Source organism: Astatotilapia calliptera, chromosome 3 (genome assembly GCF_900246225.1).
Source record: "Astatotilapia calliptera chromosome 3, fAstCal1.2, whole genome shotgun sequence".
In the NCBI taxonomy this organism is placed as follows: Eukaryota; Metazoa; Chordata; class Actinopteri; order Cichliformes; family Cichlidae; genus Astatotilapia; species Astatotilapia calliptera.
The window spans coordinates 35,123,189-35,148,692 of NC_039304.1; the positions used below are offsets into that span (position 1 = coordinate 35,123,189).

Sequence of the window (25,504 nt, forward strand, 5' to 3'; positions counted from 1 at the left end):
TATAACTGTGAAATCAAGATATGGCTACCACTTTTCTTACTTTTTTTTTTTACACTTTTCTGACTCGCCCTCCTTAAAAAAAAAAAAAAAAAAATGAATGCAGCATCTTTCTGACGTTACTTGATCTGTATTATACATTCAAGCCTTTTCCTGTGATTGCCCATGGCAACAGCCAACCCTTCTCCACTCTAAATCGCCCTGACTGTCATAGCCTGTGCAGATGATGTCATTACAACTCTGATACACATCCCTTCCTCTGGCATTGCCTTGTCTGGAGACATTCACCAATCATAATATGTGCAGGCTCCCAATCCTTCGCACTGGCAACTCGAAGCACCCGGGGGAATCATTCACGGCATCTTATGGGAGCCTTGAGCAAGCTTGGAGAATACCTGTGCATCATGTCAGATGCTTTTGGCCCGATTAAGAGGCAGGAATCTGGCTGGTGGGAGAGACAATGGCAGGAGTGAATCAAATCCTTAATCCCCTCCCTCACTTGGGTGAGAAGGGAACTGCAGAGTCAATATGTGTGTCTGTGTCTGTTATTGAATTCGATATCCTGTGTAGCTACTTACTCCAGGCATAATATCTACAGAAGATCAATAGTTCAAATTAGAGGATTGCCTCCTTCCTCTTTGTGAGTAAACCGGGTAAAAACCAAAAAGGCCCATCTTTCCTCCGCCTCCTCTTCAGTCTTCTACCGAAATATCCCCTCTGTAGTCTCAGAAGTGCGACTTGCCCAACTGAACACTATTAGTGGGATGCTCTAAACTTTTTCATGGTTAAAAAAGAAACTCAATCCACATCCTCAAGCAGTTATAAACTAAATTGCTACCTTCCTACTCTGCCATCGCTCCACTTAAAGACTCCACCACTTCCCCTGTGCACCAATATGTTAAACTCCAGCATTATTTCCAAAGCTGAGTTCACTGCAGTACAGCTCGAGTGTTACAGAGAGGACTTAATTCTTTTAGTCCATGTGGTTCTGTCATGTGCAGGATGGACTCGGTTGTAGAAAAAAAAAAAAATCAATATTGTGATTATTTTGATTAATAGCGAGATTACTTACTACTACATTTACTTTTTCTTTTTTTTTACACTGGATTATTTTTCCTTTATCAATGTATATAATTTAAGTAATAAAAATAATTTTTAAAAAGTCCCTGTTAACTGTAGTCTCCATCATGGGAGTTTTGTGGGTGCAGACAGTGGCAACAACATGTCCACGAGGCAATTTTGTTATGTGACCTGACAGACCTGCACAAAAGTCACAAGCAGAGAGCGAGTGAGGGCTGAGTGACACAAGTGTATTCTGACTATTACTTCGTCTCAATAGATCTTGTTGACCCAAGACTCCTTTTTTCGCCATGTTGCCTGGAACTGAATTAAACAAGGAGCAGGTCTGGGCTTTCAGGGAGGGGCCACAGCACTATTGTGATAACGACTGACGCATGATAATCGCTTTATCTCAATTACCTTGTTTTCATAATCATTGGAGCCAAAAATCATAATTGAAATTAAAATTTGATTAAACTCTAACACGCCTTCGCCTGTGATTCTCTATCTACTTCTGTGAGGACGTGTGAATGAGTGAGTGACTGAGCGGCACTGTGGTCCAAACTGCTCTTTTGAGTATTTTACCAGTCGATACGAAGAAAAAGGATAAGGGGCAAGAAATGATTTGTGACTGTAAGGTGCTCAGATATTGATCCAAAATGAAAGCTCAAAGCAGAAAAGCGTGGCATGGCCCGGCAAAAAAACTACAGTTGCTTATTTGTACACACGCTGAATTTCATCAGCGCTTAAGATTTAGCTGTTGTTGGTATATGCATGTATGTTTGTGCTGTATGTTATTACGTGATTTGGATTTTGGAGGCAGGATAATCCTCCAAACCCTTGGTAATCTGGGTAAATTTTAGATGAGTGTGTATCAACATAGATCAAAACTAGGCTCCATTCCCCTCCGACTCTCAAATCTTCCTGTGTTATTGGTCACGGTCACTGGATGCTGTTTTCTGTGGTTAACTGTTGTGGCCATTGAGAGGTTATGCAAGACAAATTCACGATAAAGCTGTCAGTTTCTTTTTTTTTTCTTTTTCTTGTGAAGGTCAGGGGTGTACTCGGTGCACCGTCTTAACCTACTACTGAAGATTTCTTCAGTAGCTTGTTTGTACAGAGCATTTTATTGATTCTATTTTCCAGCACAAGAGAAGCATTCTGATTAAAAACGCTAAGCAATTTCTTGATTTTCCATACTCCCTGATATATAAAGCTCTTCCAGCACTCCTCTGATCATTTCTATTTGTAGATTGGAAGCCTCTGAACAGTGCATTCAGTGTGAGAAGGAAAAAAATAAAAAGGCTTTTGGCCCATTGTCCACATCTAATAAACATTGACGCCAGCTTGCTAATGGCTAATACATTTGTCTAAAGGGTTCACAAGATGAATGGGGGTGGACTGACCACCAGAAAGATCAGTAATTTTCCTGGTAGGTTAGTCTTTAGCTGATTAGCCCTTTATCTTGAACCTGCCATTAGCCTATTTACACTCACTGGCCACTTTTTTTAGGTATATCTGTTCAACTGCTTGTCAACACAAATATCTAATCAGCCAATCAGGTGGCAGCAACTCATATAGGCATGTAGACATGGTCAAGATGACCTGCTGAAGTTCAATCAGAACATCAGAATGGGGAAGGTGAGTTAAGTGACAGCATGGTTGTTGTGCCAAACCTGTTTGAGTATTTCAGAAACTGCTGATCTATTGGGATATTACCACACAACCATCTTTAGAGTTTACAGAGAATGGTCTGATAAAGAAAAACTTCCCACTGAGCGGCAACTTTTCTGGGTAAAAATGTCTCATTGATGCCAGAGGTCAGAGGAGAATGGCTGGACTGCTTCAAACTCAGACAACATTAAGTCAAATAACCACTCATTGTGACTAGAGTATGCTGAAGTAGATCTCTGAACACAAAACATATTGACCCTTGAAACAAATGGGCTAAAACAGCAGAAGACCGCACCGTAGCGCTCCTACTCCTCTTGTCATGTAAAAACAGGAAACAGAGGTTATAATTTGTGAAGGCTCACTAAAATTAGATGATACAGGACTGGAAAAACCTTGTCTGGTCTGATGAGTCTTGAAGTTGGCTGCAACATTTGGATGAGAAAGTCGGAATTTGGCATAAACAACATAAAAGCTTCACGCTTGGATTAATCCTGCCTTGTATCAACAGCTCTGGCTGCTGTTGGTGTAAGGGGGAATATTTTCTTGACACACTTTGGGCCCCTCAGTATGATATGAGCCTCTTTTAAATGCTGCTGACAATGTTTATCTCTTTGTGACCACAGTCTTCTGATGGCTCTTTGCAGCAGAATGTCACAAACCTCAAATCATCTCAAACTGGTCTCTTGAACATTAAAAGAGACATGACATGAGTTCAGTGTACTCACACAGTTACCAGAGCTCAGTCTAACTTTGGGATGTGATAGAACAGGAGATTCACATCATGACTGAACAGCCTACAAATCTGCAGCAACTCCGTGACACTGTCATGTCAATATGGAGCAAAATCTCAGAGGAATGTTTCGCACACCTTGTCAAGTCAATGCCACCACATTAGCATGCTATACCTAATAAAGTGGCCAGTGAGTGTAGCTTACAAATCTTCAATAGGTCAACAGCTGGTGCAATCAAGCACAGCACAGACCTGAAAAAAAAAAACTACTAAAAATGTTAGTAGTTATTATGAAAGCAGTCGTACAGCCAAACATGGAGGAGCATGTGGCTCGTGGTTCAGATATAGGAGAAACAAAATTGTGCCAAACCCTGCAACACGAGGTAATGGATTTATTTAAGTGATGGGGTGCAAGTGATGACAGTTGCAAGAGGCAATTTTCTCTTAAACTGCTCATCAGTCTTTTCCGCATTACAGCCTAGCATGTAATGCTAGGATACCTAGCTGACGATGTAAACAAACAGGTGAACGTGGCTCTGAACAAGAATGGTGATCAATCAGATCCATCGGCGGGGCCCTGTTCATGTCTGTCGTCTGTTTATGAAGTAACAACATCATTTATATGATCAGGTTGGACAAAAGTACCGTTCGCATTGCAAGAAATCAAACATTTCTATCAATGCAAGGCACTTTATCACAAATGTAATGAATGCACGTATTAGAGGTAAGTCAAATTAGATATGAATTAATTTACCACCTTTAAGCGATAAATATTTCTAAACTGTATTTTTGACAGAATTGTTGATAAATATTTTGCTGATTTCATAAAAATCCAAATGTGGTCATTTGTGTGAGCTTAATTTTGTGTTATCAGATGGGGGCAGTTCTCTAGGTTGCTTATTGTTGCTGGTTGACTCCTGACTGAATGACACAGTGAAACTGTTACAGTAAGAGCAGCAACTCCTTAACAGCTTAACAGCTCAGGGATTGCTTCCACAGCCTGGGAGATCCTTGCTCTGAAGTGTTGTGCTTTCCTCATGCTAATTAAACTGATTTATAGGTCTACCTATAGCCACTGTAAAAGATGCTCGCCCCTGAAATGCAAGTTTTTGTCTTCTGAACGATACGGTGTAAAAACTTCACCTTTTTGTTTCATATTTTGCCTTCTGAGGCATATTGTCTTATATATTTCAATAAATCTACAAGTACCACGGCTGTGTTGTAATTCATTGGTTTGTTTGAGAGTCCGTTTTTATCCAAAGCACAGTAGAATTCGGCTTATTTTAAATAGCATCATAAAAATCTCTTCAGCTGGACACGCTGGAAAATTAATGTCTGCCTATAGAACATAAAACAAATCCCAGTGTGAAAACTGTGTGCCATGCGAGAGCATAAAACAAGCTTTGTGACACTGGCTTGTGACTCCATTAATGGACTCTCAGCGGGCCTGATGGAATCAAACAGACGGCAATAGGAGTTAAGTTTTCTCTTTGACTCTTGGTGCGGAGGAGACGAGTCACTCCATAAAACAGTGTGAATTTGTAAAACTGCACTCTCACGGGAACGGCTCTGGGCCTCCAGTTTTTCTTCTTTGTACCTGTGACTTTTGCTTTATTTATTTTTTTTAAGTACACCACACAGCTGTCATCACTTTAGGGGAACAGTTTTTCACGAACACCAGGAAAGTGAATACTTTCCTTCCTTTAGGCTAAATAAAAGCATGATTATAAAACATGCAAGGGATTTTTCATGCATCTATATGAGGGACATTCATGTAGGCCAATGAAAATAAATCTATCGGGATACACATTTTACCCGGTAACTAAATAATATCTTTGACTGCAGTAATAACTGCTTGCATTAATATTTAAATGAAAACCCCCACGTTTGACACAATATCCAATGTGTGATCACCTCTGTAGATATAGTAGGAGATATTAAAGTAAATGAAAAAAATATCTTTTCTTTATTGAATGAATTCAGTGCCGTAATACCCTTGCTTTTTTATTTTCAATGCACACGTAGCAGAAAAACTTTAGCATGAATCTTAACCTTTTACCCCGCTAAGCTGAACATTTTTCTTTGACCACCTTTGTCAACTTAAGGAGCGCCTGGAGGTTCTCTGCATTTGTATACTTCAAAATGACTGAACCATATTGGAAATGTTAGTTTTTTCAATATAAAGTCCCACACAATACTTTAATCACATAGTATTACTGTACAAGACCAACAGACTTAAACAGATAACAGTTAATCTAAGGCTAATTTGTCTTACTGATAAATATAGTACAGTAAGAGATTTGCACAAGGGCATGTAGCGTGCACTTGTTATGAATTTGTTTTTATGTTTCAGATCAATACACCAAGACTGAAAAATAAAGGGTAGAATAGGGAGCGTACTTGGATCTGACAAGATAGCATCTGTCTTGGGAACAAACTGGTCACAGCGTAGTCCATGGTAGCCCTCTTTACACCTGTCAGAGAGAGAGGGAAAAAAAGAGACACAGAGCGAGGTTTGAGATTAGAGGCAAGACAAACAGAGCAAAAAGTACCAGTATGAACTATCAGCTGAAGGGACTTTTAGATAAAGAAAGTTGAAAACAGGAAGAGCCTAGACAGATGAATGAATGGATTGCTAAAAAAAAAAAGTGGAGTGGAGTGCTCGCTAAGGACCGAGGTGGTCAAGGGAGATACACAGCAACTGTGGAGAGGGGTGGAGTGAGGACAGAGACAGAGAGGGGAAGATAGTTGGGCAGGCCCAAGAAGTGCCTGCAGTCTCACTGATAGCACATGACTGGCAGGAATGCCACGTCCCAGAGGAAGAAAATGGGATACTGGGAGTGGATAGTACTTGGCATGGATGCAGCAATGCAAGATTTTCAAGGGAAGGGAAGCTGCCATAGTTTGAACAATCATATAAACAAAGTCCTGGCATGGTCCAAATATTTACCTTCATCATCAAATAAATATGCCTCTACTGCTGATTCCTGCAGATCCTTGAGCAACTGTTATATACCTACTAAAATTATGACAGTTGATGACTGATTGGGGATATTTAGCAATACAAATATCAATTTTACTTTATTGGCCAAATCGGACCTTTAGAATGCACAAATGAATGAATGAAAACATACATATAGTTTCATAATTTAAAAAAAAAGCGTGACAAACTATATTCATCAAGTTTTTCAAAACAACTCATAGTTATGAGGAACCAAGTTTGGCACAATCCTCAATAGCTTTTGTCTCCAAGAGACTTAAATACTTTTATTTCTGTCTTCAATAGTGGGCACAGTGCGGGGACATTCAGTAGGCTGATCCATCCCTCTGCTCTTTCAAAGATTAGGTGAGACAATTGGAGGATTTGCTTTGATGTGCCGTTTCGACATAAACTTGTACATGAGCGAGGGACATGTCAGAGTTGTCTATACTTTCGCCATTCCATCATTCGGTGCTTTATTGTTGGTAGACGATGGGGGATTAACACCGCCACAATATCCATCAATATCTGTCCACCATGTTTCCAGCAGTGCCAAACAACCCCACCCAGCAGCACTGTCCACCACCCACCACCCCAATGCAGTTTAATGCATTGGATGAGTGACACGCAGAAGTGGACCATTCAGTCTCTCTTAGCTTGGCTTGAAATAAATTAATAAATAAATAAAAAGAAAAGGTGAACCATATTTTTGAAGAAAAAAAAAAGAGTAAGCAGCAATGGAAATGGGAAAGTCAGAAAAATTGTTATAAGGTTGTAAAAAATTCCTCTGTTTTTAGGTCTTTGGTGGACGTTTATACTCCATAACTCAGCTCAATAGGTGCAGTTTTCCATCTTTATGTAAATGCTTCTACATGGTAATGTTTATTTTGTAGCCAAATTATTGAATCTGCACCGATTTGGTGAGTCTGCAAAAAGGCCAGTGAAATTTCTGCATAAGTTTAGGACACAGAAAATAAGAAGCAGTGTTTTGCAAAACATTAAAATTTTATATGTATTTTGAAAATAGCACAAAAACAGTATATCAAATGCTGAAAACATTCATTCGAATTTCTAAAAGCTGTGTCTGAGGCATATTTATGCGTCTTTCTAATGCAAAATATTTCCCTATTCTTGCTTGATGTAAAATTTCAGCTTTTCAATACTTCAGGGCTTTCTTTGTCATATTTCTTATTTCAGTGAAAGCGGTGTTTTCAACAGGTGGCAGGTCTGCACCTGGATTCTACTAAAGTACAGAGCCATTTGTCATGGTTCTGGGATTTTGAAATCTAAGCTTTAGTTTGTTGGGACTAGGTTATTGTTAAATTCTCTCGTTGATTATAGTTGTCTAATTTTGCTGTTCTTATAGCTGTTTTTTTTTCTTTTCACTTCTGTCAGTCTAATATGGTTTATCATTTCTAGTCACTTCCCGTTCTTTATATTCTAGTTTGTATTTTTATTCTGTATCTTCATTTTGCATTAGGTTCATGGTCATAATGTTTAGTCCTTAGTTGTTGTTGCTTTGTATTTTTTGTTATTCATGCTAGCTTCATCGCTTTGATGTCTCCTTGTATCTTGTTGTCAAGTCTTTGTCTTGGTGTCATATTACTTCCTGTTTTATGCTGATAGCCATATGTCTCTTGGGCCATGTTTTACGTTCTCCTACCAATGTTTCATTATCTGATTAAGTCCAGCTGTGTCTAGTTTCCCAGGCGTCTCCATTCTGCCCCAGTCACCCTTATGTTTATAAATCGTTGCTGTCTCCCTTTGTCAGATTGCCTGTGTTCCAAACTTGTTTTGTTCTCTCTGTTTGCTAAGCCTTATGTGCTTTTGCTTAAGCCTTTTGAACCCTTCAGTTGATTTTCTGTTTTGGACCTCCACAGTCTTACTACTCAACCTGAATAAAGGCTGATTTTCTGTTTATCATGTTCTAGATCAGCAGCCTGCATTTGGGTCCTTTTCTGCACCGCATGACACTATGCTGTTGCAAATGTGTACCACTCAGCATTATTGGGGCCTTGCTGTGTGCACTAATCTGATCTAGCTATCGAGCTGTTTACTGTTAACAAGCAAACATGTATATGAGAGCCTAGTTTAATTTTCTTTTAGGGGTGCATCATTCATGATTTCCAAAAATTGTTTTTATATTTTTATTCATGAGATCATGGGGCAGTTTTCTGCTTCACCTCAGTTCATCTTTACCAACCTCTGGCCCAGTTTTGTCTTAACATATGCTTGTTTCTGTGCACGGTAGAGACAAGTATCCACTTGCATGTGAAGACAGAAGGTGGCATTGGATTTCAGAAGTGGTTCTAGAGCCCATGCATTGATTTCTACCACAGAATTGTGTTTTGTTTTAATGCATTGCAGCCTGGAGGTATACAGATGATGGCTATTCAATACTGGTCTTCGGTCTTGACCTCTGCGTACCAGGATCAACATAAAATTCTACATTGTTTATTTTTCTTTTATTTTATTACATTTTATTTTCAATTCAGACTTTAATGATTTTAAATTTTCATCACAGTTTGTTTTTATTGTTTTTGTGCACATCATCTCAACTATTTTTGGGAACTCCTTTTTGGGTTTGGTTTGCTGTCCACTAAATTTATCTGTAATTGTTGCTTTATGTGAATGAGCTAATTGCTAAAGGTTTTAATCTGTCGTTTGCAGTCCGGACATCTGTAACTGTTCAACTTTTTTGCATATTGTGTGCACTGACAGATGCCCTGATAAATTGATCTTCACTACAAACCACCCCTTTCACATCAAAGTTATTATTATGCTAAGTTGCACTGAAATGTATAAAAACATCTTGAATTACGGGGGTTGTCAAAAGTCAGTTTGAAAAGCTTTTGACATCTGTGTTGCCTTCATAACGAACAACATCGCTGTCAAGCTGCAAGGTAAGATCGTTGAAAGGGCCATTTTGGTGTTATGTGGCAGTAAAAACCTCTCTAACTGCACCTTTAAATAGCGAGACTCATTACCGTTCAAATGATGTGTGAAAAATACCCTTGAATTAAACCCTCTAAATCTTAAAACTCTGACTCTTTGTGTCATTTCATTTCCAGAGTAATAAGCAAAACACACAAAACCTCTATAGTCCTCTGCTCAAGAAACCAAAGGAGGATGAAGGACTCCATTCTCTCTTGTCATTGTCTCTCCTACAGCCAGACTCCTGCCTCTTAATCAGCCTGAAAAATGACTAATTCAAAACTGAGGATTCTCCAAACTCTGCAAATCTTTCTTTCATACAAATATACACAACTACACAAAGATTCTCGCAGCGTGGCTCACGGCCCTATCAATACCCTGCACTAGCTCTAAACATCTGAAACATCGAATATATTAGGCAAAAACCACAGCAGAAATGCTTGTATAACTCCCAAGAACATTTTAGGGAAGAACTATTCCGTGATAGATAACTAGATGCAAAAATGTTTGTGGTGAAGAGCATCAGGTGGATTCTTACAATCATCATCTACTCACTATGCATTTTAGGAGACAAAAGAGACAAAAGCCAACCTAATTTAAGTGATCGCAAATGAAAGCTTTGAGAAATCATATTAAATCCAACACCCATCTAAAAATTATCATTAATCACCATAGAGATAGACTATTAAATCTGATTGAACATTTTACAGTGAAAATGGAATATGCAAAAGAACATGCCATGCGATGCGTAAAGCAGCAGTCCAAATGACTGATGCAAACAGCTTAGATTTATTACCACATTAAAGCAGCTCGGTATGTGAGGTTTGCAATGAGAAGGGCGTGGACACGAAATGTTATTTTGCATCAAATGTTAATGTGACGTTTCCATTACCTTTATGTTAAGAACTTATTAAACGCATACCAAAGGAAATGAACCCACTCTCACTCCAACAGCGCCAAATATGACACTTTTCAAAGCCGCTTGTGTAAAAAAAAATATGCACAATGCATCCAGTGACACTGGTGCTGTGACTCAATAGCTAATAGTAATCTTCCTGAAACGCTGCGTAGGGGAATTTGTGAAGGGTCCTTTAGCATTACATTAAAAATGCAAAGAGTGCCTTTAAGTGTGCGAGGGTTAATGCTGTGAATGGATGTATTTTAACCTAATCCATGATCTTTTCTTAAATGAAATTGTTTTGTTGCATAAACCAAACAGCCAATAAAAGCAAAACTAAACAGAACTGTCATTCGCACTACAGCTATTCCCTTCTACTCCTTTCTCTGGACCTTATCGCTTCATCAAACAGACCATTAGCTCCAATATTAGTCCAATATTGCTGCGAGTGCTGATTGAAGGAACTATGAGAAACGCGTCCTCTCTCCAACGCCAACGCCTTTTGATAAAATGACAGATTGTGGCACATTTTTAGCAGCCAAACAGAAACTTAGAGAATAGCTACGTTCTTGATTTCCTTGTTTAGCTGTGAGAGATATGCACTGTCCTTTTGTTTTTGTCAGTATGACAATCTCAGTCAAACAATGATGTTCAGCGAGGGAACTGAGATGGCGAGCAAGATTTCAAGGGTACGCTTTCCCTCCCCTCCAGCCGCTTGGCTCTGCCCTGCATCACACCTTCTATCCCTGGGTGTGAGCTGAGATGCCTTGTTAGTATTCTGAATCACAACCCCAAAGGCAGAATGCCTGTCTGGCTATCTGTTTACATCTGGGCTTCCTGTCTGTTTGTCTACATCTCTCTCTCTTCCTGTCATCTTTGTAGTACTGTGAAATAAGCTCAGAATTCCTCAATGAAATATGAACAATGCTTTGTAAATGTGTTTGCAGGAAAATGGCGTTGAATGCCTGAATGGATGATAAACAATGTGAGATAATGACATGCTTTGAGTATATGTCTGGGTTTTGTATCTCCAAAGAGGGAGGGAAAAGGGAGGAAAAATCTCATATCTATGTTTGCGTGCATTGTTGGGATTCAAAAGGTGGGAATATCTCAAAGTGAAGTGTGTGTCTGTGTGTGTTTGCTTATACCCTGTAGTCACTGTGTATATGAACAGCAGCTATAGACTCAGAGCGTGTTTTCCCCTACTGCTCCAGAGCTGTCTTTGACTACCCAGCTGCTTTTAACACATGTTCCAGTCACAGAAAAAATACACCTCTGAGTCTGGAGGATGACAGGAGGGTGGGGAGCTCTGCCTCATAACTAATCACCATTCTGCCTGTTAATTAGCAGGAAGAAAAATGAAGGATAGTTTCAGTGCAAGGGGAGGGAATGGAGGTTCAAGGAGGAGATAAGGGAAGGGAGTGTGATCATGTCAACCAAACTTCATTTACCTTCTGACACCAGTGCATATTAGCTTCCGCATGTTCTATAAAATAACTCCATATGCTACTGCTGATGAGGCACAGAGGAGGTGCCAAAGCCTACTGTCAGGGGATAGCACTTTCTGACACGATGAATGATTAAGGCTTTGAACCTATGTTGCCGCTATAGGTTGCCTGGCTAAGCAGGTGAGCCACATGCCAAATGGCTGCAGGGGCTTGGGTTTGATTTCACACCGGACTGTTTCTTGTGAGTCATTGGCCCTTGCTCTGGCTTAATGTTCTTAAATGTTCTGCCCAGTAAAGGCAAAATAACCCCCCAAAAGAGGATTTCAACTTATATGTGGTTAAACCCATCATGTATTTTCATAAGCACACTGTCAGTAATAGTTTTAACTAGATAAATTGTTTATTACTGAATTTAACAGGGGATTAATAGCTTGCTTTTTTACTAACATCTGTTCACAGGCAGCTGTAATGATGTGGCAATTTCTGTTGTGCAGTTTATGGAGTTCTTTAATTGACATTAAAGTTTTACAAGTCATTTTAGCTGAAATTACCTTTGAAGCTGCAGTTATGAGTGCTAATGCAACCAGCTAGCTTTTATTAGCAAAGCTGCTAAGCTAATCTAACCTGCTGTAATCTGATATTTACTGTACAAACTCAAGTGTGGCGATTCGATCTAACGCTCAAAAATAAGCAAGGAGCTCCTGAAATACAAATTTCAGAAGATTTCATTCCAATCTTGACTGTAACAACTGTACGTTAAGAATTTTGTTGAACTCCATCCAGAAAAAAGGAGGATGTCTTAAACTATACAAATGTAAACATTGCTTCTAGCAATGGACTAACAAATATACATGACCTTTTTTGATATGTATTCTTATTAACAGACACCCCCCCCCCCCCCCCCCTCCTTAAACTCAATTCTTTTATAAGATAGCATACAACATCCTGTAAGGATCAATACTATGATTGTATCACCTTTCACTTGAAATCTGGAGCTGAACACACCTATAGTCTCTAGCTCAGTATAAAATGTATCTGTGCCTGAGACAATTAGTCCACATGTGACTAAAGCTGGCTAACCCAGAACTGCAGGAAATTACAATTTCCAGCTGTTAGATGTTGGATCATTTTGCCACAGTGAAATTAACAACTTTTTACGCTGGCATGAACAGATGCCTTAGAAAAATTAGCAAACATGAGAGGGAGAGACGCCGCATGTTACCGAAATTTGGCGCTTTATCTCGTCTGTTCACAATAATTGCATGTAAACTTAAAGTATCTACATATAATCTGTAACACAGGTAATGTTGGACCGGACCAGGTTTTCCCTAATTACCTGACTTCTTGGAAATGATTTTCTTCAGGCTCACTATCAAAGGCAATCATTATTTGGCAGCAGGGGTTCTCGCCACACTCAATAGACACATTTATCACACTGCACCGAGTCTTTTGACTCGCTGCCACATTTCATATGGCACACCAACTGGTGCGGTTGATGTTTTCAAGTATTACTGAATGGGGCGTTACCCCTAATTTCCATAACTTGACCTACAAGGCACGCATAATAAAATCAAGATTTGCATATGCATTGAAGCACAGATGCAATATGGCATTATGTTAATGGCTAAATATTGAAATAAATTATTTAAAATCTATTCACTATGTGGGGCTGGTGAATGCTGTGGTATTTTAATTTGCTCAGTTTTGAGATACAGCACCTGCTGCAGTCCATGATATAGTCCTGTTGAGTGTATGAATGCATTACAGAAGGAGGCTGAGGGCATGCGGCTGATTTAAGCCACATTTGCTTTCCACCACAGTCTAATTTTTACCACTGGGAAGGTCAGGATGACTGACAGAAATCCATTTTATTATCCATTCTTATAAGCGGAAAAAAGCAGACCTCAGTAATTTCTTTTATAATAAGAAACACACACACACAGACGCACACTCTCATACACACAAACAAACAAACATGTACACACGCAACCATCATTGCTTCACTCTCAATATCAAAGCATAATCAGTGGCTGACACTTCTCTCATTGTTATTGATGAGCTATGGGGGAAGAATAGGTATGAGCTGGCTGCAGTGTGCCCCGATTGTTCTAAGCTGAAAAATAAATAACAATAATGCCAAAACGTCTCCAATGAAGACAGTCTTTTACCTGTATCTCGGCGCGCAGCGGCACATTGTGCGATCTGTCTTTTGCAGCGGTGGAGCAGAGCAGGTAGAGACATCATTTATACCTTGAGAGAGGTTTTATAGATGTCTACTGTTACATGTGAGCTGTTTACATACATAAGTAATATGCAGCTGCTGGGATGTGCCTATCCTCGAAACGCATATGACAAAAAGAAAAGTACAGGAACTTTTGTTTGAGTTAAATGTATATAATGTTACTGTAGTAGTAATAGTAGTAGTAGTAGACTATTTGGCGTAATGAATGTAAACAACTTAATTAAGGTGATGACATAACAATCTGTTAATAAGCTGTTTCACTGTCTGTGGACGTGTAAAGTCTGTATGATGTACGATTAGATCCATAATATAATGGTGTGATTAGGATATACATTGTCAAGCCAAAGAATTACAGGGTCAGAAATTGCACATGAAAACACAGCCACAGTAATTATGGCTTCATTAAGGTTCTCACTAATGAGCCACTTTACTGCTGAAGTAAATACATGGTGAATATAGTTAAGTGAGGTTATAGTGTCCTCATTTCTCTTCCCCCCCTTTTTGGATGGTATCCTGAATACATTTTCCATCCCTGCTAAATAGTGTTTACTAGTGTTTACAGTACACTACATTTCCTTGAGCTGTACCCTGGTGTAATTGCTGCTGCGATGTCCCCATTTTGGTGTAGGCACCATTACATTTTTATCAGCTAAGACAGTAAACAAGGGTGCCGCGACCATCTCATCCATCAAGTAAAAAAAAAGAAATCTACCCATCAAATGTGAACTAACAAGCAAAGCAAAACATTGCAGTAAGCGCGGGGGCATAAAAAGAAAACCAGCACATGACGCTCTGGTCTGGCGTGCCCTATCCAAATGCTCCAAGAAGTCATTAAGCTCTTGGAGGATGAAGACATCCCAGCTTGTTTGCCTCTCACATAAGCAGGGCTGAACTTGAAACTGGGAGCTGGCACTGTATCACGCAGGAGTGTGCACTACATCATAACGGAGCTCCCAAGATGCAAGGCTGTAACAGGTGCTGTTTCAAAGCACTAGAGATAACAGAGAGGAAGAAAAAGGGCGAGGGGAGACGGACACAGTGAGAGAGAAGGGATGCTGCTAAAGGAGATGTACTCCTCTTCATCTTCAGAGATGTCTTTTTGCTTTTATTTGCGAACGGGAGTATGTTTGTGCATGGACATGCAATTTGGAAAAAACAAAAAAAACAAAAAACCCAAGCAGAAACAAACTGGGAAATTCTAATTCTGTTTTGAAAAGATGAATATTTAAAGCTATACTCCTCAAGCATAGGGATGGATTTACCAGTCGTCCATATGGATTAAATATTCATAAGATTTGCACTTCTAGTCCTAGTATTATTAACCCTTAGGTCTTAAGGTTTTTGCACTTCTAGTGATTAAAAAAATAGACATTTACTAGAATTAAAGCTATGTATTTCCCTTCTGAACTAAAGGAAAATAAACACAACCAAATCCATTGTTTCAACTATCTTGAATATCGAGTAACAGCCATCTCTGAATGCATTTTCTTATGCTTTCTTTTGTGAACGGATCAATTTTTGAGCAAGGTTTAGAGAGAAAACCAGGAAAGGGCTTTGTCATTTGGCTCTCAGGGGTCAGGTTTTGCATTTTACAGGCTCAATAATTGGGGCATTTAGAAATAAGTGTAACAAATTTCTCCATTGAGTGATTTCATAATGGAGCCAGGCATCAAAACAATTCATAATGAATTTGCACACCAACCATCACCAGGGAATCGCCACCGGGATACATCCACATTACTTATTTTTGTTCTTGCTACTTAACCCCTCCCACCCCTCCGACTCTTTGCTATCCAGGCCACTTAGTCACCGTACTCCACACTATGGGTAATATCATGTATTTTTCCTAACAAGGAAAAGGTAAGGAGGAGTTTAACAGTGACTAAAATGCACAAACAATTTCAACTTCAACTGTGCTTGTTTATACAGTATGGCACATTAGGACTTCTAAGCCGTTAGCAGTGATAACTGTGTGAATATTTGGACTGAGATAATCCTTGCTATTTTAAAGATACCACAGAGCTTGAGAGCCATCAAAACAATATCTCCCTGAACCACCAGAGACGTGTCTGTGACTTTTATTATTCATTAGGCTTCTCTTTCCTGCAAGCGACTGCCAGCACCAGACAGCCACAACACATCCTTTTGGCTGTCTCCACTTCTGATGCAGGGGCATTACAAATTTAGCAGGGGGGTTTGAACTGTACCTTGAGAGGACATAATGTGATTATTAAACAATAATAAAGAAAGATGACTAGAGAGGGGGGAAAACCCACTCAGGGCCTGCACCGTAAACGAGGTGCGTAAAAGCGTATTCTCTTTCATATTATTTACATGGCCCTTTAGGAACGGCGCCAGTGGAAAAAAAGCGATTAAGTTCAACTGTGTTGCTTTAACCCAGCAACTGGAGAAAAGCCATTCTTGAGACCATACATTGCTTGTGAATGATTTTTTGTGTCTGGCTAAAAGGTGCCAAGAATTGTAGCATCATCACAGCAGGAGTGAGAGTGACCTAAATAATTCACCTCCTCTCTGTAATAGTCAAAGATGTATGTAGCATCATAGTCTTGTCTAGACAGATCACATGAAGTGGGAGAGCTTTGTCAAAAAGTTGGTGATACTTTTAGGATTGAGAGAAAACATGATGGGCGGATTTAAATCTTAATGCGCTTAAAAATGTTGGAACTTGTGTACATTTTACAAGCATTTACTTCACATGTTTTAAACACAAACAAAGTAGTAGCTTTATTAAAAAAATATTATTTATGTTTAAATCATTTATTTAAAAAAAACACACTTTGCAAGATTTTGTGTAGGATGGTGCTCATTATTGTGTTATAAAATCTTTGCCACCACATCAATCTTTAAAAATCTCTATTTCCCTGCATTATCTTTTAATAAGGTGTTGCTGCAAACAAATAACGGAGAAGAAATTACCTTTATCCGATAAAGTGCTTTAGCTTGTAAATAAGTGCGACATTAAATGCAGATGTCTCTTGGATATCATAGCCCGAGAGGGATGTTTTGTTGTAGACTAGCAATTTAGTCTTGAAGAAGAGGGCATTGCCATTTAAACGTGATTATACTGTGATTATAGGATGAGAGAGTATAGGGAGAGAAACTGATCTGCTTATACATTACATTTGACTAACACTTGACACAAAGTATCAGCAGTTCTTTAAACACTGTCATCTCCAGGAGACGAAACATTAACCCCCTGTGTATCACAGCTTATTTTTGATTTTACCTTTTTATAAGAGATTCAGTACTGGCTTTCCTGTTTTACGCTTCTTTCCAGATATATAGGGAGTGCAGCGTCTCTCTTTTTTGGCCTGTGTGTGTTTTGGTACTACGCTTTAGGCTAGGGCTGTTCGATATAACGATATATATCGGATGACGATATAAAAACGTCTATCGTTTCATTTTACGCGTTTGTTTCGTGGTGTCGCAAAATAAACTGTTTACGGCAATATTTTTTCATTATTTTGATGGTCACTGTAGTGGCTATATTAATTTCTTAATCAATGCCACTAAATTCTTGGATGACACACTACACCAAATAAACATATGATATATGGATACTGTAGTTACAATACATTAATCTTGCAAAAAAAAGTGCTTAAGTAAGTACTTACAGTAAGCCTAGTGGCTATCTTCAGTCTGTCACACGCTTCTGTTCCATCTTTATGTTTACACTAACATTCATGCTTCTAATTAGTAAGTATGAATGCAGTCACCATCATATGCCACATTTAATTAATTTTTACATTAGAAATGGGTGGAAAAAAACTGACACTTAGAATGCACTCAAGAGCTTTAAGTATCATCTGTACAGGATTATGCTGTGGTTTTCTCTGTAAACATCAATATAATGATGTATGCTTAGTCTCCCTTCTTGGCCTACACAGTCCCAAATTTGTCTCTGGGTTTTAGATCTGGGGGATCACTCTGCTCTGTCATGCGCAGCAGAGTGCAAAAGCCACATAGCTCCAGGTGCTAATGCTAATCGGCATTCGTATCAGAAGCTCATCAAGAGGTCAGGTCGAGTTAACCTTTTCCCTGAGACAGCCGAGCCCCCCTCCTCTGCGCCGCGCGCAGGCCAGCCTTCTCCTGAAGATGGATATTGCATTTTCAAGAGCTTTATTAAAAGGTGTTTCTTAAAGGAAAGCGGACACTGCTGCCTTTTCTGTCCAGCATTTTGGATGCTGTTGACATCTACAACCTTAATCCTGTCGGTGGCATTCAGCATGATTGAACTCAAATCATTGTAAATGTTAATGGACTTTAAAGGGCCTCTGCATACTCGCCATAAAAATACACGCGCGGTGACAAATACTCAGCCGCACACTGAAAGTGTACAACACTGTCAAGGTAGAGCTTTGTCTGTAGATGAACTGTCTTGAAGTCAAACCCTCCAGCTCAGCTACAGTATCATCTGTAAAAGATGGATTAGAGTTCCCTATAACTACTCTCTCACTGAGGCACAATGTAATAATGTGAGTGTGTATGTGTGTGTGTGTGGGTGTGCTAGAGAGAAGAGGGCACATCTTAAAGTGACTGCACACAGCTACCGTGCCTACTCTGGTATGTTTACTTCTGCAACCTGCCTACAAGTGTGAGAGGTTTAAAGGAGTCTGCTCTGATAGAGACAACTGGAACAGCTTACACTGCTCCCTAAAAAAAAGCAAACAAGTGTCTTGGGGGGGGGGAGGGATTGCTCTTGTTGTGATCAATCTGACTGCCTTAGCCAACCAACCTTGAATAGATGGCCACATTTCACCCTGCAGGCAGACACAACTATGCAGCACAATGTCGCGCAGACTGAATGACATCCCACCCCGGCTTAAAATCTGCCATCAACCTCTTCTTTTCCCTTATGCCCATACAATTGTTTACACAATATCTCACAGCATAATAGAGGCTAAACGCTTCCTAAATGTGTCGAGATCATAAATGTGTGCAAGTAAACAACACAGTTTATAAGACCTGGATCTTGTTAGCCTCTTTATTACACCTGTGGTTACTTGAAAAACGCCCGTGACGATGGCTGCAAATAGAAAACACTGTCAAACTCCAAAGACCGATTGCTGCAATCACCCAGCGAGAATTATAGTTATCACAAACAGAGACCTTTCATAGGCATAACAAAGACTTAGCAACAGCAATATCGCTGCCAGTGTGAGGAGGCCCAAAACAATGTATCAAAGAAATATGAAAAAAACAGCCACACGTTTCAGCTGCTTTGGAGAGGCGAGATATCAAAGAAACTTGCAGATCAGTGAGGCTGGGTAGGTGCTGCACTCTCGAGAATTTTCATGTCATAAGGAACTGTCAGGTTCTTCGATGCAGAACACGGCATTCCCACTGTGGAACTAGTGAAACAGATCTCACGGAGGGAGCGAGATCCGCGTCGAATATTCACGATCAGTACTTCTTGGCATCGCTTTAAAAGCAGCGGGTACAGTACCGGTAATTTCCGGTCATTAAAACACGCAAGATTAAACAGGTGTGCTCTAACACAAACCACAATCCCTTCGCAAACATCACCAACTGAGTTTGATGCTTAAATGTAACCTAGCAACAAGCGAGAGCAAACTAAACAGCAAATGAAAACAGAGCACAAGAAAAGAAGGAAAATGTTCTGAACTGGTTACAGTGTGTCCAGTGTTACCACGGCAGTCAAAGCACCAGTTCTCAAGGACATCTTGTGCATACCTACAGTATGTGATACTACTGTGTGCTGTTAGAACTGATGCATCTTTATTTTATTTTCCTCATTATCCATTCTCAAGCTTGCAAATTTTTAAATATAGATGTTGTACTCAAGATGCCGCCTACTGTACTTGACTGAAACCTGTAAGAAATGCACATAATCTAATGGACTTGCTGTATTCAAAAATCACACATCCGTTGCTTACTGATGACCTTTCGATAAACACCGATTGCTTAACAGTTGGCATTTATTAAATTTAATGCTAGTGTGAATAGTACTGTAGCTCACAAATGTTGCATAAGAGCAGGAAAAGATGCAGGAGCAGAGCATACTTAGAACATCTTGTTTCCACTCTTGCAGCGGTCTGAATGCCCTTGAGGGATGTTTTTAAAATGACAGGTATGCCTCCTTCTTTGTTCATACCAGCTCTTATAAGCTCCTTTAAATATTTAACATCATGCATCGACTTCATTTAGCATTCGGACAGTGTATTTGAAAGATCCCAATTAAAAAAGTTTAGACTTTTAGCCATAGTAAAAGACTCATGCAGTTAGAATTAACCATGCTGTAAGGTCATGGTTTTTGCACAGCACTGAGCCCCAAGATGCAGCTGGGAAACGTAACAAATATGGTCTTTAGGCAGTGAGAAAACAAATTCCATCTAAAAGATTTAAGAAATGGATTTCATTCACAGTTAGAAGTGAAAAACAAGGCACCAGACCAAAGTTATAGCTGCAAAGCTAATTGGAGGAGAATTGAGCTGGAGAAATAACCTCGCAGTCTCACTGCCGATGTCAGCCATTATAGATTTTCTGTGTGGACAGTGATATATATTTACTATACACTCTAAATACACCAATGTTTTATGATTTACCTATTGGCGAGTTTTTGTGTGAGCAAAGTCTATTTTTTAACTCCAGGATGGCTATGAATTGGTATCGATTAAATTCTAATTCAATTCCCCTCGTTTTGCTGTTATTGCCAGCAGAAGCTCAGATGCACCGCCTGTCTAGGCAAATGTAGCTCGAGCACAGAAATAGATGACCTCTGTTGCTTTAATTACCCTCAGCCCATCCAGTGTGGTGAGTCTGACTTGCTGGACTATATATTTACATTAACGGCATTAAGGATGGAAAACTGGCATATCGAACTGCCAAAAAAAAAGAAAAAGAAAAGAAAAATCTCAATTATCTTGCTTAGAAATAATTCAGCTGACAATTATCACCTAGTGAATGTTTCACAGTTGATTTGAGCTGCTTTTCAATGAAATTACACCATTTTGTCAGAGAGCATTGCACTGCAGCGAGAGCCAGATGATTCTCTCCTCCGTTTGTTTCACTCCCCGGTATCAAAACAAACCCAAATCCTATATCCATCTGAGGTAAGCTGGGCTCCAACTATATAGTTGTCAGTGGATTCGCTTCCATGTTTAGCCTTTGGTTAAATTCATTATAACCATCTCTCTCGTAGTTTGAATCATGGCTAAAAGGAAGAGCATGAAAGTGATGGGCAAAAGAAGTGAAATTGAAGGCTGGGTGACTCTGGGAATTATAAGAGGGAAACCGTCAACGTAGGGTGCATCAGTGTCAGTCAAGCTCCATCCCCAATGATGGCGGCTAATTAGATTTTCCTATGCTCAACAAATCATGCTGATGGGGAGAAACATTTTGCAACTCAATAGCCAGCTGACATGTACTGATAGCATTGTCAGCAGAGTCAGCTGTGCTGCCTGCTAACATGGTTCAAGTGGAGGATTATGGATGATATTACAGATGCATGTTCTGTTTACATGCAGTGACAGATTCCATGAGGGGAAAAATGCCTATAATGAGAAATGAATGAATAAATGGATGAGCGATATCATACTGCATGTTCAGAGGCATCAGCTAATTTCTTTATATTATTGGTACTATTATTTCCTTACATCATCTGTCTGTCTGTCTCTCTATTCATATCTATCTGTGCTGTTTGCTCTAAATTATTCATCTCTTCTCCAGTCACATCCTTGTTTGACCTTGATGATGCAGACAGTGTTTCAAACACTTTAAAGGAATTTAGTTCAAAATGAGCCCAAAGACTTTGAGTAATCTGCCTTGCTGGATGCACTGCCGGAGTGGTAAAAATCTTCAGTTGTAGCTCTGACTTGGCTCGAGTTTTCATTTGGATTCCAAGATGTGGCAATTCACAACAGATACTTGGCTTTTCCTTCATAGTCACATTAATGAGGACAAATAAAAATAACAGACACTAAAATGGTCAAATTCACAGAAGCCAAATGACCTGGAAATTGTGGAAGGACAGACTCTTCCACACTATACAGTACATTCAAACAATAATATTTATTTCATAGCTGATGGTATTTTAGAGGGGGCAATTCTGCAGAAAAGCACTGTGTTTTTCAGCTTCAACTGCAACTGTCAACTCATGCACATAATTTCTCCCTCAACTGCTTTATCTTGCTTGTGAGGTGCTGCTAGGTACTAATTACTTTCTTATGCGCTGCTGATTAGCTCTGCCTTGAAGTCAAAGCTCCAGAGTGTGTATGTGTAAATTTGTGAGTGTATTCATATGTATGGGTTCTAATCGCTTCTATTTGACTGCAAAAAGAAAAATGACAGTTTTTTACAAAGATGACAAATCAAGGTTTGTCCTGCAATTTTTTGATGCAAGATCATGTGTGACTGGGGGAAAATCAATCATGCTGACTTAACAAGAAGTGTCCCTCACTCAGTTCTTTCACTTCGAACGAGTAATGATGAGATTACATTGTCTGGTAATCAACGATAACCTTTAGTGTGTCTCTACCAATCTATCTGTTTGTTCACATCTCTGACAGTGACTTATTAACCTAGAGCAGCTGCAGTGACAGGTATCTGATTAGCAACCAAATTATTCTGAAGGGTTTTCTGTTGTTTTTTTCATTGTGTAGTATGATTATTTATTTATGTGAGCAATTTCTTGGCTTTCTTTGCTATATGTTTATAATATTCTTGTAGGCTAACGTGCTTCCTCAGGCAGTTGGCAAAATTCTTCTACTTAAGTTAAGCCACCGACATATTTGTACTAAAATAAACCAGCCTCTTTCATTTGTAGGAATTTAGCATTTCTTCAGTTAAGTATTGTTATTGCACTAAATTACGCTAAATAAAGAACTTTATGGTACTGTGGAAAAGTCTTGAGCCACCCACCATTTTCTTTTATATGTACACATCTTCATATTTTACTTCCAAAACTGGAAGTTTTTCTAATTTTTTCCCCCCAAAGTGATCTTGAGCTTTCGTTCTCCAGATTTTCTGAAGGTCTGACGCTTTCTTTCAACAATAGCTGCTTTTCCCTTATTTTCAGTCCAGTCCTTATACCGGACCATTTTCAGAGGAATGCTCTTTGCCTTAACACTGACAATATGAATTTTTTAAGCGTAAAAAAAGTGTTGTGTCTGCATATTTAGGCACATAAGACAAAACACAACTTGGTCCATTGAATCGATAAAAAATGACAACAGTAGGACAGTTTGATAAGCGTAAAATAGTATTTATGAACCAGCATCGTGGTTCCTGAAGAAGTACTAGATGAGAACTTAGCATAGCTTTTTCTCTTGTTTGGTGTGTCCTTAAATTACTGGACAAGTTGAGGATAAATGAAGAAGTGATAGGGCTAAGAATCTATCTGCAACAGATGGACACTATCTGAAAGTCATGCTGAAAGATACATCTGGCACTTCAGTTGATCCATCTACTGTGCCTCATCAGAAATGGTCTCAGTGGTAGGGTGGCTTTTAAGAAGCCATTCTTAAGAGCCACCCTACCTGAGCTTTTTTTGTTTTGTTTACCAAATTACAAAAGAACTGGACTGAAAATTGGTGTGAGAAGGTTTATGGAGTGATAAATCCAAATGTAAAAGAGGTCCGACAGTGAGGCCTACAGCCATCAGTGAAAAATGATGGTGGCTATGTCTTGGTTAGGGGTCGAATTTCAACCAGTGGTGTTGTGGTCTCGTCAAAACTGATGGAATTATGAGTTCAGAAAAGTACCGTCAGATTTCAGTCTGCAATGGCTGCATTTTTTTCATACATCAATGATCCCACAAACACTGCCGATGCAGTAAAAGCTCACCTGCATAGAAAATATACTGTCAATCATGGATTGGCCTCAGCAGAGCCCAGACCTTAACATTATTGAAGCACTGTGGGATCATGTGTTCAGAGAACAGAACAAAAGGCAGCCAACTTTTAAAGAAGAGCTTTGAATGTCCTTCAAGAAGCCTGGAGTACTATTCGGAAATAAATTACCAGAAACCTGTGTTGAAGAATAAAGGTGGTCATATTAAATACTCCCATTTTTGCCTCATTAACTGCATTTCCATGCATGTTTACACATATTTGAATAAACACCTATTTTAATTTTTTTCTGTCTCTTTCTGGTAAGCAAACGCCATCACTTAAAAATAAATCGTGACGTATCGGGCTGATAAAAAAAACGTTAACTGCAATTTCTGGGGTGTAAAAGTTACCACGCAGCGCATTAGCTATGAGGTGGGAAAGTATTCAAAATAAGGTCACAATGGAAAAACACAACAATCTCTTTTACTGAAAAGCAAGATTATCTCAGAGGATTTTCAACCATGTTATTCTTTACATGACAGCCTCCGTTAAACAGGTGAGCAAAATAACAAAGAATGCTTTATCAAGGCAATTATCTGAGCAGAACTGCACTGGTGAATGTATTCCACTCTTGACTTCTCTTTGATGAAAGCAGCAGGAGCCTTCTCACTCCCTCCTTCTTATCACACTGTCAAGGCAGCTTGCCTGCTCCCACACTGTGCTTGCCAGCAGAAAGGGCACTGCTCGTTAATGCCAGTGAGCTGGAAATGAGTCACAGCACCTTGTCACGTGGCTGATCTGTACCCCGACGGCGCCCTCTGCTCGGGAACTAAAGAACATGGTTTTCCCCGCTCGTTGACATTCAGTGCTGCTTTCATGACTGTTGTTCTCATCAAATTGAGGGAAAAGAGCAAGTGTGCACATGGAGTAAGACGTGCTGAATTGAACTGCAAGGTTGGCGGTGTGGCTACTGGATCCTCTGGTCTTACATATTGCAGTCTTCAGTAAAAAATATGCACTCTATGGACTTCGCAATGAAAAACGGTGTGTAAAAGGTGAAAAAATAAACACTTCTCTTTTTTTGGGCTTCATCCGAGCTCGTATATGGTACAAACACCGGGGAGTCGTGCAACATAACTTTAGTTGTGCGTCGGTGTGGTGAGATTATATAAACATTCATTCTCTCACAGTTGATTTGTTTCAACCGGCTCCGTGTTTTCATGTGGGGGCTTGGGAAACATTTGATATAATCAGGTTATCTTCCACAGTTTTCCAATGTTCTGTGTGGAATATAGAGACAGTTTTCTCAGTGACTTCACATCAGTGCCATATCTTGTGCAGGCTTTGAGGGACCACGCTCACCTTGAATTCTGTGCTAATCTCCAATGGCGTGTTTTTCAAATGCGCTGAAGACGAATCTGCACAATCTGAACTCGGACACTGTTTCTTAGCCTCTCTTTTCTCAACAACCGTGAAAACATTACGTCTGTCACACTAAGTCGAATCTTCATAAAACCCCAAGCATAACACAAAGATAGAAAGCCATCTAATGGGCCGAGCACTGAAAAAGGACTTCTGTATTGCTGCATCTCACAGTAAAAGACCTCGCTAGAACCATGAGTATGAATTAATGTAAATTACTTTCCAAGTGCTAGTCCTGTCCGCTGCAACATAAAAATAGCATAATAAAAGTAGAAGCCTAAAGGCAGAGTTTAAATACAGAAAGCTCC

At 39.5% G+C, this 25,504-nt stretch overlaps 1 protein-coding gene across 1 annotated transcript in view; it reads right to left on the minus strand.

The window, feature by feature from the left end:
* Positions 1–25,504, minus strand: part of nrg3b (neuregulin 3b) — a 202,393-nt gene that overhangs the window by 34,208 nt on the left and 142,681 nt on the right. The window contains exon 3 of the mRNA XM_026163089.1: positions 5,861–5,934. Within this exon, the coding sequence (XP_026018874.1) occupies positions 5,861–5,934 (74 nt within the window). The remainder of the gene's footprint in view (positions 1–5,860; positions 5,935–25,504) is intronic.